The sequence below is a fragment of the Mesocricetus auratus genome, unplaced genomic scaffold (assembly GCF_017639785.1).
Source record: "Mesocricetus auratus isolate SY011 unplaced genomic scaffold, BCM_Maur_2.0 Super-Scaffold_100013, whole genome shotgun sequence".
Taxonomy (NCBI): domain Eukaryota; kingdom Metazoa; phylum Chordata; class Mammalia; order Rodentia; family Cricetidae; genus Mesocricetus; species Mesocricetus auratus.
The window spans coordinates 5,703,460-5,720,215 of record NW_024429196.1 but is presented as its reverse complement, the minus strand read 5'-3'; the positions used below and the strand labels follow the sequence as shown (position 1 = coordinate 5,720,215).

The window sequence follows — 16,756 nt, the reverse complement described above, 5'->3', positions numbered from 1 at the left end:
TCCTCTGCTTATGTCATTTTAAAATATAGGATACTGAGGGCAAAAGTCTTCCCAGAAGGCTCTACAACACAATTTTAACGTAACTGGTGATTTTTCTCCCTCCCCGCTCCCTGGCAGTGCATTCATGTCTACACATTGTGTGTGAAGGTTTAGGTCAGAGGTTGATATTGAGATGTCTTTTACTGTAGTTCTCCATCTTAGTTTTTGAGACAGGGTCTCTTGTGGAACCTGAAGCTCACTGTTTCGGCTAGGCTGGTTGTCCAGGGATCCCTAAGAAACACCTGTCTTTGCCCGTCAAAACTGGGGTTACAGATGAATGCTAGCACTCCTACCCTTTTTATACAGGTGTCGGGGTCCAGAAAGCACTTTGTTCACTGAGCCATCTCCCAGGCACACTGGTAATTTCAGAGCTATGAACTTCTCCCAAAGAATGGAAACTGAGGTTTGGTGTTGTGCACGATGGCGTACTACCAATGCTTAATTCACAGCAGTGCTAGCCTCATGGCTGGCAGCTTCCTGAATGGCTCTTCCAGAGAACTGGTAGATCCCTGACAGAACTCAAAATCTAGCCTTGTAGTCTTTCCTTAGAACCTGTAGAACCTGTTGGACATGCCTTTAACAATTATGCCTGACATGTGAACACACATGCTGGTCTGGAGTCCTACACTGACACAATGCCTTGTCATATCTACTCTGGCTTAAATACTAGGAAGTGGAGATAGCATGAATAACCTCCACAGGTCCTCCCTGTAACACGTGCCTGAGCATAGACATGGGAGAATGCCACTTGCCCCATACCATCCTGTCAGGAAGATATCTTAGGCGAGGGGCTGCATCTAGTATGTGTGGAGTTGCCCCAGGAATGCCAACCTCCTACCCTCAACACTCCTGTATTACCCCTTTCCCTTGACGTCACTCATAAACGCACACAGAAGCTACACCCACCAGGGTTCCAACAATGCTTTCTGGAATTTGTAAAAGGCTTGGGATGAATTTAATGAAGTCCCAGAAGACGTATGACAGAACACCCATGTGTTTAACTAAGGACAGCAGTTATGTGAAAGGTACAGTAGAAATGTCCTTCTCAAATATTTTCCAACAAATTGACATGATTCTCTATATTCCAAGATTCCAGGGATAATTTAAGCACTAACATAAGGTTCAGCTTAGAAACTATAAACGAGATAGTTAGGTTTAATATGGGATCATTTTATCAGATGTCACAAACCAAGTCTTGACTCTGAAGTATATCCTTTAAGAACCTCTGCCCCCATCCCATAAGCTGTGCATTCACAGGCACACCCAGCCCATGCCTACGCCATGGCAAGCTCACATAGCAGAGCACACGATTCAGACCTTATGACACATGGTTTCTTAGGCTTCTTGGATGATACCAAACCTTCAGTTTTTCTTCCTTTCACACACACAAAGTATTCTCCCCCACCTGCCCATCAAATCTCAAGAGTCCTACAAAACAAGCAGGTAAAGTGGTTTTACTTTTATGTTTTCTGGCTGTGGAATGCATGCTGCCCTTGGCCTTGAGATACCATAGAGTCTATGCCCACACCATCGACAGCTGTTACCATGACTCCACTGCAAGACAGCTTTTTGGATATAGAATCAAAAATCAAAGACAGCAGAGTTTTACATTTTTTTTTAACATATTAAAGTCAAGGGCTAGAGAGATAGTTCATCAGGCAAAGGACTTTCTTTCTCAAAGTGTAAGCCATACAGTCTGAGTCCAATCCTAGGAACCCAGAACCAACTCTATAGAGTTGTCCTCTGACCTCTAGACCTATGCCATTGGCGCCACCCCCACCACTTCCTCCTCCTCCTCATCATCATCAAATGATGACAAACACAGATGCCAACATTTAAGGAATTTAAAACAGAGGCTGGGAAATGGAGATGGCTCAGTGCCTTGCAAGCACAAGGACTTGAACTCCATCCCCAGCACCCAGATTGTAATCTCAGTGTTGGGGAGGTGGAAACAGGAGGGTCACTGGGACTCAAGGGCTGGTCAGCCTCACCTACTTGGTGAGTTCCGGGGCAGCGCGAGGCCCTATTGTTGTTTTTATTTCCTCTTTCCTCTTTTAGGGGCCCTCCAACCAGCTCCCAAGCAAATCACACAGAGTCTTAATCTTATAAATTCCCAGCCTTGGCTTGGCTTGCTTCTAGCCAGCTTTTCTTATCTTGCCCAGCTACCTTTTGCCTTTGGGGTTTTTCCTTTTCCAATTTCTGTATTTTCACACTTACTCTGTGGCTGGCCCCTAGCTGCCCCTTCTCTTCCTTTTCTTGTTCTTCCCCCCGATTTCTCCTCCTTGTTTATATTCTATGTCTGCCAGCCCCACCTATCCTTTCTCCTGGCTCAGCTATTGGCCATTCAGCTCTTTATTAAATCATCAGGTAGTTTAGATAGACAAAGAATCACAGCTTCACAGAGTTAAACAAATGAAGCATAAAAGAAAGTCACACACCTTAAAATGATTTTCTACAACACCCTATCTCAAAGAAGGTTGACAGTGCCTAAAGAACATCACCAGAGGCTGTTCCCTAGATTCCCCATGACTGCTCATGCACACACACTGGCTAGCTTTGTGTCAATGTGACACAAGCTAGAGTCATCTGAGAGGAGGGAACCTCAACTGAGACAATATCTCCATAAGATCAGGACATAGGCAAGCCTGCAGAGCATTTTCTTAATTAGTGATTGATGGGGAGGGTCCAGCCCATTGAGGGTGGTGCCACCCCTGGGCTGGTGGTCCTGGGATCTGAAAGAAAGCAGGCTGAGCAAGCCATGAGAACAAGCCAGTAAGCAGCACTCCTCTATGGCCTCTGCACCAGCTCCTACCTCCAGGTGCCTGCCCTGTTTGAGTTTGAGTGCCTGTCTTGACTTCCTTCACTAACAGACTGTGATGTGGAAGTGTAAGCCAAATAAACCCTTTCCTCCCCAATTTGCTTTTGGTCACTGTATTTTATCAGCAACAGTAACCTTAACTAGGACACACACGCACGCACGCACGCACGCACACAACAATGTTTGAAACAAACATTTCTTGGCTGTCCTTTTCTAGACACTGTACTTCCTGTGGTAGGAAGGGAGTGCAGTGAATGCAGTTGACGATGTAACAGGAAGCCACTTACCTAGGGCATTCAGTCACTTCGGGTTCCTCGGGTGGTGGGCTGCCTTCTGACTTTTTCCAGCCAATGACATATTTGTTTGCTGCCTCTTGTCTGTGGTAAGGCTTCGACATGGCCCCAGTAACCTGCTGACTGCTACTGTGAGAAACAATGTAGACTTTGGAGCTGTCCAGAGACCCCGTGCTTTTGGAGCAGTGAGTGGAGGGGCTTCCTGAATGGTGAGAGCCACTGTGGAGAGAGACAAAAGTGGACACGCTGTCACTGTCACACACAGCAGTGACTTGTGATTAGAGCTGGCCACTGGGCTGGGAAGGCAGGGTGACCTTTTTACCACACAGCTTGCTGTACAGAGGCTCTCCACGTTCATATGTAGGCTCTCTTGTAGGAATAACATTAGAAATACAACTGGAGGGAAACATTACAGCAAAAGACAGGTAGGACGCAGGACCACTCACTCAGTGCCTAAAATTCCACCTCAGCTGCCCATGCCTCCAGTCTCATTACAGGCAGAAAGACTTATGGCCAATGAGGAGCTTCAACCCAGCTCCTCATGGACTTTTTAATTCCCTACCTAACCTATCAAATTAACAGATGAGGTACTTGAGAAAATCCCTTCCAACACTTCTTCCTCTAGCTATGAAAGGATTGTGCACTGAAGGGAGTGCCCAGGAAACTCACTTAACAAGAACACAAAATTCACTGCCATACAGATCCCACGAGTCCCCGAGGGTTATCCTGACTCCTGATACCAGGTTTCTTACAAGTGTCCTGAACTTTGAAAAGATGGTACAGGGCTGGCTGCAAGACCCCAAGGTAGCTTTCATAGAATTGCCAACTTTTATCTGATCTCTAGAAGAGGTGGAGTAGAGCAGAATTCATGTGATCCCTGGATATAATGTTGTCTAGCACAGAACTTACTTTATTAAACAGAACCTGTAAAAAGCAGGCAGAATGTCTACTTGTCACACAACCCCCACACCCTCTGTTCTCTCTGCCCTGAAAAACAGGGGCTGGTTCTGGGCTCCACTGCCCTCCCTTGGCATGGTGACTGTGTCACCTCTGCTGAGTAGCCCACCCCCGGCAGAGGCCCCAGCTATCCTCAGCAGTGCCACCTGCAGCCACGGTGTTTGAAAACCGAGGACAGGTGAGAAGACGTAGGTGGTGGGTGTGATTTTAATCTTGTTAACTTGACTAGATTTGGTCACCCTAAGGTGACCAATGTGTCTGAGGGAATGTTAAAAACCCACTCTGAATGTGGCCAGGACCATCCCACAGACTGGGTCCTGGACGGAATAAAAAGGAGAAAGTGAGCTGAGCACCAGCATCCATCTCTGCTTCCTGACTGTGGATGTCATGTGGCAGCTGCTTTGTTCTTCTGTCCCCATGTCTCTCACTATGATGGACTGTATCCCTCAACTATTAGCTACAATAAACCCCTTTCCTTAAGTTGCCTTTGTCATGGATTTTATCAGAGCAACTAGAAAAGAAACTAGCTGGTACAGGGAGACCTGTGCCTTCTCAATACACTAGAAAGAGCCCCTCCTCACCTGGGGACAGCAATGAACAGGGCCTGTGGGTGGCAATCAGTTTTAGCCATGAGGAAGATGCTCACAGCGTGAAAGACTGCCATATGGATGCTAAAAATAGGGAACTTAGTGATGGGCAATGTCACTTGGCCGAGCAGAATCTCAACAGTTCAAGATATTTGGGTTACAAAATGACACGAAAATCCCCCTCTTTAGTTAAACAAACCAATGAGGGTGTCGTTTTACACCACTGGTTGTATACACAATACCACTGTCTTTTAGTAATGTCCAAGAGAGGCAGGAGAGAGTTCCAGGGAAAACTCTGGTGGCCACTGCTCAGGAGCAGAGGCCTGCTTAGGGGCTTGCAGGCACCACCTTCTGAAGACATGCCCATCAGTCCTAGGTCCTGGAGGACTGTCCCACTATGGTTTGTCCAGCCATGCTCTGTGATTGGAAGCTCGGAGAAGCCAGGGAGTGACCCAGAGCCCAGGGCAAGTATCAGTGGAAGTCACACTGCTTGATTAAATCCCACCCACAGACACAATGATACACACATTTCTTCTCTGAGAGAATGCAGAAATGTGAAATTATCAGTTTTTAAGCCAACATAAAGATGTCAGTCAAGAAGGAATACAAAACTACACACAGGCATGCATTACCCATCTATACAATTCTCTTCTATTTAGCTTCCCCTCATTCCCAGTACTGAGGGGGGGAATTCACCAGAGTCTCAAGCTATTTCACAAATATAAATCAATTAATTTTGAGACAGGATCTCACTAAAATGTCCAAGCTGATTTTAACTGACTATATGTCCCAGGCTAGCCTTGATTAGCCTCTGGAAAGCTGGGATTATAGTCCTGCACCATCAGGCCCAGTCAGCTAACTTTTCACTTAAAAAAAAAATCCCAATTAGGGCTGTAATGATGGCTCAGCATTTAAGCATGTTTACTGCTCTTCTAGAAGGTCTGAGCTTGGTTCACAGAACCCACACTGGATGGCTTACAACTGCCTATGATTCCAGCTCAAGAGGATCCAACACCCTTTTCTGGCTCTGAGGGCACTATGCTATGCGCACATATCCACAAAGACCCCAAATCAAACTCTCAGCTGTACATCAAGTCCCATAAGAAACCTCAAGTCTGGCCTGCTAGCAGGCTTCTTGGGCGTGGATGGTTTGATGGTGTTCACAAGAGCATACAAGGGGGTGGGGTGGGTTCCTGGTGAGGTGCCTACTGCTATGTCTTCCCTCTTCCAGGGGTCTCCAACTGTTTTTTTGACAGACATGGTGAGATGGTGTTGCATTCACAGTTAACCTGGGATGCAGGTGGCCTGTGTGGTGGACATGGTTGATAGACACTGAAGATTACCCAACTTGCAGCTCTTTATCAGAAGATATCAGGATCACAGGCTGAGTTAGGGGAGGTGACATTACCCTCAAATTTAAAGGGAGAAGAAAACCACTAGCACATTACTAGTCATGCACAACAGAGTTTTGGAGGCAAAAGCTCTCTGTGAGGTTAGACAGTTGGGTAGTCAGCAGCAACCAGCCTCAGGCCCTGCCCTTACTGCTTCAGGTAGGAGCAGGTACAGAGCAGTCAATGCTGGCTCACCTGGAGTGAGAAGAGATCTCACTGAGGTCACCCATGCTGCCCTCTGCAGCACTGGTGGAGATGGCAGAGGCATAGCCATGCAGGGTGTACATCTTGGCAGGTTCATCATCAGCTCCTGAGACATCAGCAGCATCAGCCCATTGCTCGGCCCGGCTATGCATCAGTGACCTGCTGCCTGTTAGATGCACAGGGCCAAGGATGGTGGCTGGCATGCACGGAGTGGTGTCAATGCCACTGTCAGTGGAAGCGCCTTTGATGTAGGTCAATCCCAGCAGCTCAGGGTCCATCAGGTCCCCTGACCCAAAATGCTTGTCATCACTGTTGCTGGATGTGTTACTGGAGAGAGTGTTGCTGCTGGAGTGACTGGAGCAGCTCTTATCCCCAATCTGGAGAAGAGGATAGACAGATGACAGTTTTTGGGTAAGCCCCTATGCAATGCCCTCCCCAAACACTGGGCTACAGCCAGGGCCTGGGTTGAATTCTGTGTGCTCTGGTGCTGCCACCAGAAATGTGGCTTTTCTCCACAATAGCCTAGTCATGTGTGTGTGTGTGTGTGTGTGAGCGTGCATGCACACATAGGTAATAGTTTTCAGCCTCCTTTTGTTTCACATGATGCCAGTCAATTTTGTTTTAGAAACAGTGTCTCTGACTTTCACTTGGAACTTGTTGATTCGGCTGGCTAGCTGGAAGTCTCAGGGATCTGCCTATGTCTGCCTCCCAGTGCTGGGATTGTCAGTGTGCATCACCACACCTGGTTTGATGCTAGGGACTGAACTCAGGTTCTCACTATTACCTATTAAGCCATCTCTCTAGTCTTATCAGCTTGGCCTCATGTCATGACATCCTGACATCACTGTCATGAGCTCAGCATCCTTTCTTTCGTCAATCACTGGTGTATAACAAAAGCTGCCACCATGTCCTGTGGTTACTGGACATCTCAGTGACATCAACAGAAGGACCTCACTGCAGTTCCTCTAACCATATCTGTCTCAGTTTCCATGACTGCCCTAGCCCACTAAGTGGTTGAATGTTTAACTAACTAAACCTGGGGACAAGATCTCAACACTATCACCTGGGACATCGAGGCTCGGAGGGTTGATGCACATGTTGGTGTTGCCAGTAATCTGCTGTACAGCCTTTCTATGAGTTCCTTCACAAATTGAGAAAATAAAAGATTTTTCATTTCCTTTCACTTATTATCCTCTTCTATTGTGTCCTATGTGATAAACAACACCCTCTTGATCATACTGTCACCGGTGTGTCACCTACTGTGTGCCAGGTGTTTATGTTATCAATCACTGCCACAGGCGTGCTGCCTGCCATACTGTGTATTGGAATACACCCCAGAGTAGTGAGCATCACATGTGGACACATGCTGGTCAACTGTGTGTGCTGGGGCATGTTCCATACTGCTGGCAAGCATGTCACTCTGCTGTGTGAGGTATGCTGTCCACATTCTTGAGTAACATACACATATGCTGCCATTCTGTGTGTTTGGCTGCACCTCACACTCTCAAGCATGAAAAACCCAGATGCAGTCCTACTGTGGACTGAGCTGCATCCTTATGTCCTTGAGCACTTCAGACAAGTGTGCTGTACCACCCATTATGTGCTGACATACATCAGTCCTGGCTAAAGGTATGATTGGCATAAGCAAACAACTTACATGAGACAGCTTATTGGGGGAATCTTTGCAGCTCCCATCTTTCTGTAGGGCTCTTTCCTTATAGGAGCTCAGGGCCTTGGAAGGTGGGCCATGCCATTTGGTTTCTGTGACATAAAGAGAGTTGAACCCCCAATTTCCAAAGTTAGTAAGAGGAAGAAAAAGATCTTTAGGAACAATCAAGCAGGAAAATGACTTTACAACTTCCCAGGTTACCAATGGATATACAGGAGCCTGGAAAACCACCACCACAGAAGGATCTATTTCTATAAGCATTATAACCACAGTTGTCTGAAGCCACACTACAACCACAGCCGCACCAGAACCACTCAGTCACTCACAGGCACTGCCTCTTATGCTGGGAGGATCAGCCAAGCCCTCTGGCCTAGCTCAGAGGTCTTATCGAATATGGTCAACAAGGGAATGAGTGAAGGCGGTGGGAAGAAGTACAAGTCAGGGGAGCTCTAGAAGCCAGTTTCCCAGGGGTTCCATGATACCTGGAAGCCTGCCTCCTTCTATGATGTCCTCATGCTCCCTGGCTCCATCACACTCCACAGAGCCTGGGCCCTGGTGCTCCAGCAGTAGAGGGGATGGACATCTGCAAAGAAAAGAGTCCAGCCATTCTTTCCTGACACCACCAGTCAGCAGAGGACAGGGCTGCTGATTTCTACAGATAGTTGTTGGTTCCTACAGAGGCCATGGCCACCAACCTTTACTGGTGGGGGTGAAGGGAGGGGTTGGCACTCTAGGCCTGAAGCCCTCCTCAGAAACAGTTCCCTGTTCAGTGGAAACGCAGTAATATGGCTGATCTCTCCAGAGCGGAAGATGCTGTTTCACTAGGGGTTGACACAGTGCCTGCCTAACAGGTTTTAACATATTTAAAACACTGCCAGCACCGAGAGGCCACAGGCTGTCCAGTTATGGTGGGGGCACACTGATCTTTCTTTTGATTAATGTATGTGGTACTGATAGATATGAAAAAATGCATTAAGGAAAAGAAAATCTGACCAAGTCTAGATTCTACCCAGAATGTCTTTACCTTACGGAAACCTGAAAAGGGAAGACGAATCTTAGAAATAAAGGAATTGAAGAAAATGTGCTTATATTACAATATGATTTATATGGGTAGAATCCATGCTTAAACCACACAAAGGTTTCATCTATATAAAAGAAACTAAAACAGCCTCCGTGTCTAACAAGTATTTGACATTTAGCTGTGAAGAGGTCTGTCTATCAACTGAGGTAACAAGCATGTCATCTGGGAAACAAGCCCAAACTGAACAAAAGAACGCCTGGACTCAAGTTGTTCTCTGCACCTCAAGTCAGTACCATGACTCTGCAGCAGGGTCTTCTATTGACAGGCATCTTCTGTCCATACCAGTTCAAGGCTTCCATGGATGGGTGACTGTGTTCTGTTCACAAACGGGCCTAGATGCTGACCACCATAGATAGACCGGAGTCACCACACAGCACAAGCAGGACATGATTGTCCCACATAAGTCAGTGAGTGTGTGTCCACAAGGGTCTCTAGTCTCTAGTTGTGACCACACTGCTGACTCCTGGCATATGACACGAACCATAAGGGATACTGACAAGGTATACTATGCTTCTCCAACAGGATGTGAAGACGCTTCAACCATAACTTACTTCTCTGGCTCCAAGGAGCTGTCTCTTGCTAGCAACTTAAGTAAGGGGGACTTCCTGAGGATTCCTGTCCAGAAGTCTTTCCTAGCTGGAATGGTGGCACATACCTGTCATCCAGCACCTGAGAAGCTGACACAAGTAGATCGCCACATGTTACAAACCAGCATGGGCTACAGTGCAAGACTTACTCAAGCAAAAGAAATGGTGCTTCTTATCCTGGACCCAGCACTTACTACAAGGGCCTGTCACTTTTACATTCCTCAGCCTGTCTTCCATGCAACCCACAAACGGGGAGTACTTTTGAATGAATCCCAGGCATAGGTACAGGCTCCCCCTGGGGAGACAGAAAAGCAGGAAGGAGCCATACCCATCGTAGCCCACTTGTGGTCTCCAGGGTCCACTCCCACCGGGTCCTGGGTCACTGGATGATGACTGGTTGCTGGGAGAACTTCTGCAAGAGGAGAAAGAACAGCAGCAGGGTTACGGGCATGGGTCATTGCCAGACCAGTCCACCTGTCTGACTTGAGATGGTTACGAACAAATTCGCTATGTCCATGACGAAGAGCAAATCATATTACAATTGATAGATAATCTAAGAATTGGGATGCCTCAAGATTTCTGGGGCTTTATGACCAGCAACCCATCACAGGAAGGAGGTGTGGATAAGTGGGCAGTCTAAAGATGAAGGAACATGACAGCTCCAGAGGACAAAACCAGGGACAAAGCTGGAGGATATAGTCAGTAGAGCAGCACTCACACAAGTTACAGGAGCTTAATGCTAGCCACGTCTGGGTCATTAGAGAACAAAGCTGAAATTCAGCAAAACCACTGACTTTCATACAGCTACTAAATGTAATTCTACAGGTCTTTCCTCAAATATTTGTGAAAACTCATGTGATAGGGAATAATGCCAGTCAGAATTCCCTCTCTAACTGGGTCATTCTGGCTTCCTCTGTAATTCTCGAAACTCTACTTGATTATGAGAGGTTCTGTGACTCCTGCTCAGGTGTTACTACCTGGGGCCTTACACGGCAGCCTGCATGTATTTAGAGCTTGGAGGGTGGGTTATAAGCCCCATGATCTTTAAGTAACGAGGCTTGGAGCCCAGATGGTTTAATTAATGTTAAGTTTAAAGACTCCTGAACTTCCTGGGAGAATAAATTAGAAGAGGCAGAAAGGGCTACACATTTAACAAAATGTTGGTAAATATATCTATAAGTTTACAGTGTGCTGTGTCTGGTTCTAAGCCTCTCACTGATGCGATCTGGTCAGTCCTTAGAAGGGCCTGCCATTGTCTGCATCCTTCTCTTTCAAAGGAGGGAAGTAGATCAGGGAGGCCCAGGGGACAGTGTCTCAGGTAAGTAAGACCCTGGCTCCCTGTGTGTGCTGACAAGTGCACCAGATCAGAGCCTGGCAGGGATCAGCTGTCTAAAGTAAGGACACACATCTCTATGTCACATGGAAGTTTATAGTTTACAACAGAATTCATTGTCTTGCTCTCAAATACAGCCTAGGCAAATTAGATGCCCTGAACTTTCATCACGTTCTCATGTTACTGGGTTTAATTTTAAAAGCTGCATTCTTCCATTGAAACAGCGATTGCTGGGCCAGGCTGGTTAGCAAGCTTGTAACTTCAGCTGCTCAGGAAGCTGAAGCAGGAAGATGGCAAATTTAAGGCCTGAGCAGGCTACCATGTGAGTTAAGCTAGACTAGGCAACTCAGTGAGCCCCTACCATTAGATTCATTTGAATTCAGCTCACTTTGCTTGACGTGAGAGAGAAGTGCACTACTTGAAAGTCCCTGTTCATGTTTATGTTTGCTTTATTCAAACATGCTCAAGTGTTCCTAGAAGTACAGTGATAATAGCCCAGGGGTTTTTGGAGGGCCAGCTACCAAGGAGAGCAAAGGGCATCTGATATTACATTAGGAAAAGGTTGGACTCTTGAATGCCACTGTGCCCAAGGCTACCTGATTGCCCTGCTTGCCCAAAGTTCACAACATCATAGAACTGGTCAGGCTGCACTTGGCACCTCTGGCCTGAGTTAGTGTCTAAGGAAGGCTATAGGTGTTACCTGGTGCCATCAGGAAGCTTCCTATCAAAGGATGTGCTCCGGGGGATGGCAGCCTGGGCCTGCTGGAGCAGTGGCTGGCACTGTAGACGGTCAGGTGTGCCTGGCACAGGTGAGGCTCTGGAAACTGGCTGTAGAGCAGGGGTGGGCACACGGTGCCATGTGGTGTTCCTCCTGAAAGGCGTCTTGTACTCGCAGGGTGTGCCCTCGCTGTCCAGCTTGTACTCCACCATGGGGATCCGGCAGAGCTCCGAACAGCCCCTGTGGATTCAAGAAGAGATGGTGAGAGAGAGAGTAGCTTCTTGGAGAACCCCAACAAGTCCTGCTCATGGCTAAGCAGATTCTCCCTGCAAGTATACCTGTGCTTGCTGGGGCTTAACTGGATGCTACCTAACATCTACTCTAAGATGCACCCCTACCTAGGGTAACATTCCCTAGATGCTCAAAACTATTCAGCTGCTTTTTGACTAACAGTCAGATTGAGACTCTAAAAGGCCCAATTGTGGCTTTCTTCTCTCTGCCAATGTACTACTAGACTGGTTGGGGTGGGAAGTGCTGCACAGTGGGAAGACTAGAGTCTTTTGGATGCTGTGGGTTATTGCTAGTTGTTTGGTGTTTCAAAGCTCTTCTGTACTCCTCCAAGTGCTGCACATCAAAATCCAGAGATGCTGCACGCCTACTCAGGATTACATAGCAGGGTCATGGACAGACCCAGGTGCTACAAATGCTGTCCACAGAGCTAGACACAGACACGAGTCTCTGTTCTCCAGAGCCCAGGCATCAGGGTGAGTCACCCAATTGAACATGCTGGTCCAGCAGTTAGTATCTGGAGGCACTTCCCCTCTCTAGATAAAATTCCTATGCAGCCTTTGAAAGAGCTGCTTCAAGAACACACATCCCTTAGCTGATGCTGGAGTAAAGCAAGACAGTTTCTTTTGAAGGCATTGTTGAAGAACAGCAGGCGCTTAGCACCACCCGGGATGTGCAGAGGTAGAACCACCATGCCCTGCACAGTCTAGAGATGCCAGTATGGCTGACTGACAGAGTGAGTGTGTAGGCTTAAGACACAGGGCTGCTAAGAGAACAGGGTCCATGGAAAGTTAAACCCTAGACCCTGGGGTCCAAGGGGCAGGGTTCAACCAGAGGGTCCCAGAGAGCAAGCACAGGGCTCTTCAGTGTTCTGCAGAAACATAGGAACTTGGGCTGGTGAGAAGAGCGGGTGGGAAATGATGAAAGAGGAGATTCAACCTTACTGCCCCTTACTCAAATCCAAACTGTCCCCAAAGACCAAGTGAGGACCACTTTCACCAGAAAGACAACAGATGTCAGTCCCCAGCCCTATGGAGAAGCTCCCTGACCATCCATGGCTCAGAGAACAAGTAGAAGCCTCTGATATTGACAAACATGATAACTAGGTCTTAAAGTTAAAAAAATCTGGCCAGAGAGTGGAATGGTAAACTGAGGCATTCTCCCAAAGAACTTAGGAGGGAGAACTATGAGAAAATTCAGGGTGATCCAAAATACCCATCTTTCACCAAAAAGGACAGAGGGAGGGTGATGGGAGAAGTCCTTCTGTGGACATGTTTGTCTTATTGGTTGATGAATAAAGCACTGTTGACAAATAAGGAAGCAAGATAGGCGGGGGACTAGGAGAGGTGGAGGATTCTGAGAAACGGAGGCACAGTCAGTCACCATGTAGGATGCAAGAGGAGTAAAAGGTCAGGACCCTATCTCTGGTAAGAGAAGACGATGTGGAAATACTCAGATTATCAGTTATGGGTTAATAATTAAGTCAGAGCTAGCCAATAAGAAACCATAGCAAACGGCCAACAGCCTCATAATTAATGTAGTGTCCTGTGTGTTCATTTGGGGCTGGTGAGGCTCTGGGACCAGGCTGGCAGGAACAATCCTTGTTATAGGAGGGCAAGGTGGGAAATTAGTAAGAAATACTATCAGAAAAGCCAAAATATCAGAACTAAAAGACATGTAAAACTAGATTGGAAGGCCCACAGGACACCAAGCACACAGATGGACAAAGATCCACCTATACATACATCCTGTGGCCTCCAGATCCTGGGTCAACAGCATGACGTAAATGAACATGGTAAGAGACCTGGGTGGAGGGCTGGTCAGAGCTCTGCTCTACAGCCATGCTGGAAGGCAAGAGGGAGGTAATTCAAGGAAGGCTTCTGCTGAAAATCCTGGCTGGAAATTATTCTAGCTGTTCACTAGATCTTGAGGCTGGGCCTAGGGAGAATCGCCGAAAAGAATGGCCTGGTTTATGTCTTGGGAACCTGAGTAGGTGATGGTTCATCCTTGGAGAAGCAGCATGGGTGGGGAAAACACTTCAAGAGACGTTCCCACGCTGTCTTTAGCGGAGGCGGCTCTGAGCCGCATTACACTTCATCCCTCACCCTCTAACTCCTTTTCCTTCCCCAAAGCAAAGTTTGCTTCTTAAGTTTCTAAGCCTCTGGATTTTCTGAGTTTGAAGTTAAATATTTAAGTTCAGATTTGTGCTGGATTGCATTTTTATTCTGAGTGAAATCTGAGGAAGCATTATAAATTTTTACCTAAGGAGTGCTTTGCTATGTATCTAGATTCAACACCCCCGACTGCTGATTCTTCCACACACCCAGTGACCCAACTGGAAATCACAAAATGGGACATTACAGTAGGAGGGTCCCAAAGCACTCAGCAGGTCCACACAGGTGTCTACTCTCACTTGCTGTGAGTAGTCACCCAGTGTGCAGGGGACCACATGACCGTGCCTGCACTTCTGTTCTTCAGTTCTAAGAGGAAAGGGAAAGGGAAGGCAGATGGCTGAGAATAGGGTGGTCTACTTAATTCATGCCTGTGGACTCTAGCTGTCAACAGCACACTATAATTTCACTTGAATCCTGGAAGAAAAAATGTACATAAATGCACACTCACACCTAGAATTTGAGGAGTGTCGTGCATAAGATAGAGTGAAGAAAAAGAGCAGAATTCTATTTCTCTAAACATCTCAAAGAAAGTCATATGTAAACTTTTTTTTTTTTAATGCCAAAAATCTGCAGTGTTTTGTCACTAGAGATATAACCTATTCTCTCAGGCTGGAGAGGAAGCTCAATAGTTGAAGTGGTTACTGTGCAAGCATTAGGAGCTGAATTCAATCCCTTAAATCTACACAAAGTGCTGGGGGCTGGGGGGAGACATGCCCTCGTAAGCGCAATGTGGGGAGACAGAGAAAGGCAGACTCCTAGGGCTCACTGGCCAGCCAGTCTAGCCAAACCACTGCAGGTTCACTGAAGAGACTCTGTCTCAAAAAATGGTAAAAAGCAACCGAGATCTGATGTGGATCTCCATGCCACATGGACCATATGCACCCACATATACATGTATACCAGCACACATATGAATACATACATGTACAAACACATATAACTGCTACCAAGAAGTCCATAGCACTAACTCTAAAGAACAATGATCTTAAGATTTTGTTTGACTCTCGTGGCTAATATGTCAAACATCATGGACGGTAATGGAAGTTTCCAGTCAATCTTAGCTCTGCTCCACAGATCTAAGGAAATCCTCATAGAATGCACGTAACCCTCAGAGACACCTCCCCACCCGCTTGCAGCAGAGGCGGATCTGCTGAAGCTCATCATTCATGATTGGCCTTGATGTGAAATGTCCTCACAGGCTCATATGTTTGAACACTTGATCTCCAGGTGGTGACACTGTTTGGGGAGGTGGGGGCCTAATAAGAGGAGGTGGATCTCTGACAGAGAGGCCTTGAGGTTGACAGCGCAAGCTCTACTTCCTGACTGCTTCTGTTTCCTATCCTAGATGTGAGGAGTCCTAGAGTGTTCCTGCCATAGCCTCAGACCAGGAGCCAAGATAACCCCTTCCTCCTTTAAGTTGCACTGACCAGGTGTTCTCTCATAGAGACAGCAAAGCAATGAACATGTGTCTTTTACAATGGACTCCAGAGACATCCTGGGTCCTCTGAATAGTAACTCTTAAAACTAGTGTAGATGGCATTCCACAAATATATTTAACCATGGGCGAAAGGCCAGCTGAGAAAAACACCTAACATATATGGGAAAAACACCTAACATAAATGACATTTCTTAAGGGAGAAAAAGAAAAGCTCTACTACTCTTGAGTGTAAGCGAAAAACCTTTCAAGCAAAGCTTTCACTCTTCTGTTTTCCTGGCATGGTACAAACGTCAGACACTGATACATAGCTTCCTTTCCACACCTACTAAGTCAACGGAGAAGAGCACATTGCCAGCATCAGGCATACTCAAGCTTTCTTGCCAATGAGAGACACTAAACCTTGCTGGCCAAGGCTGTGGGTGTGATCACTAACATATCAAAACACCGATTTCCTCTTTGGTCTATAATACCCACAGATATCAACTTTAGGATCTAATTACCAGGCTATGTAGAGATCAACAGAAACCCAGCTTCTAGCTTACAAATAAGATGATTTTAACATCAGCCCTCTCGCCAACAACTTTTCTGATTCTAATCTCTTCACCACACACCTTGAAGGCACATATGTTGTAGGCCATGGTAACTGAAGATGTGCAGGTCATCATGTCACATGGTATGGTGCTGCAGGTCTGCAGGGGACACACAGTTTGCTGGACTGCAACCTCAGAGAACCTTACATTTTAATGCTGTATCCTGAAAAACATTACTGCTCTCTGAACTCACCACGGCAGACTTCTAGGATAGTTTCACCAGGCACAGGGGGTGCTTGTTGACTGACTTACTGACTAACCACCCTCAGAGTTGCTCTCCCTGCTCCCTGCATTCTAACACTGGGCCCCATCTCTGTTACCTGCTTTTCTCACTGTTGTGACAAAGTATCTGAACAAAGCAACCTAAAAAAGCCTCCTCACAGGTGTGTCTCCCAGGTAACTCCACATTCTGTCAAGTTGACAATATTGACACCACCCTATAGAGGATTGCTTGGGTCTACAATGGCCCCACTTCCTGGCTTTGGACCATATCCTCCTCACAGGTGATAGATGCCCACACTGACTGCCTATGTACACCGTGGCTGCAGGTCCTAGTGTGCCTTTTTCCAAGAGCTACTAAGAGACTCTC

The 16,756-nt window shown here is 46.8% G+C and overlaps 1 protein-coding gene across 2 annotated transcripts in view; it reads right to left on the bottom strand.

The window, feature by feature from the left end:
- The window catches only part of Sipa1l2 (signal induced proliferation associated 1 like 2), a 162,481-nt gene that overhangs the window by 27,533 nt on the left and 118,192 nt on the right, over positions 1-16,756 (bottom strand). For both annotated transcript variants that reach the window (XM_005064689.4, XM_013121863.2), the window contains exons 11-16: positions 11,660-11,917; positions 9,955-10,038; positions 8,441-8,541; positions 7,947-8,050; positions 6,281-6,666; positions 3,145-3,369 (exon numbers count right to left, since the gene is read on the bottom strand). In XM_005064689.4, the coding sequence (XP_005064746.1) occupies positions 3,145-3,369; positions 6,281-6,666; positions 7,947-8,050; positions 8,441-8,541; positions 9,955-10,038; positions 11,660-11,917 (1,158 nt within the window). The remainder of the gene's footprint in view (positions 1-3,144; positions 3,370-6,280; positions 6,667-7,946; positions 8,051-8,440; positions 8,542-9,954; positions 10,039-11,659; positions 11,918-16,756) is intronic.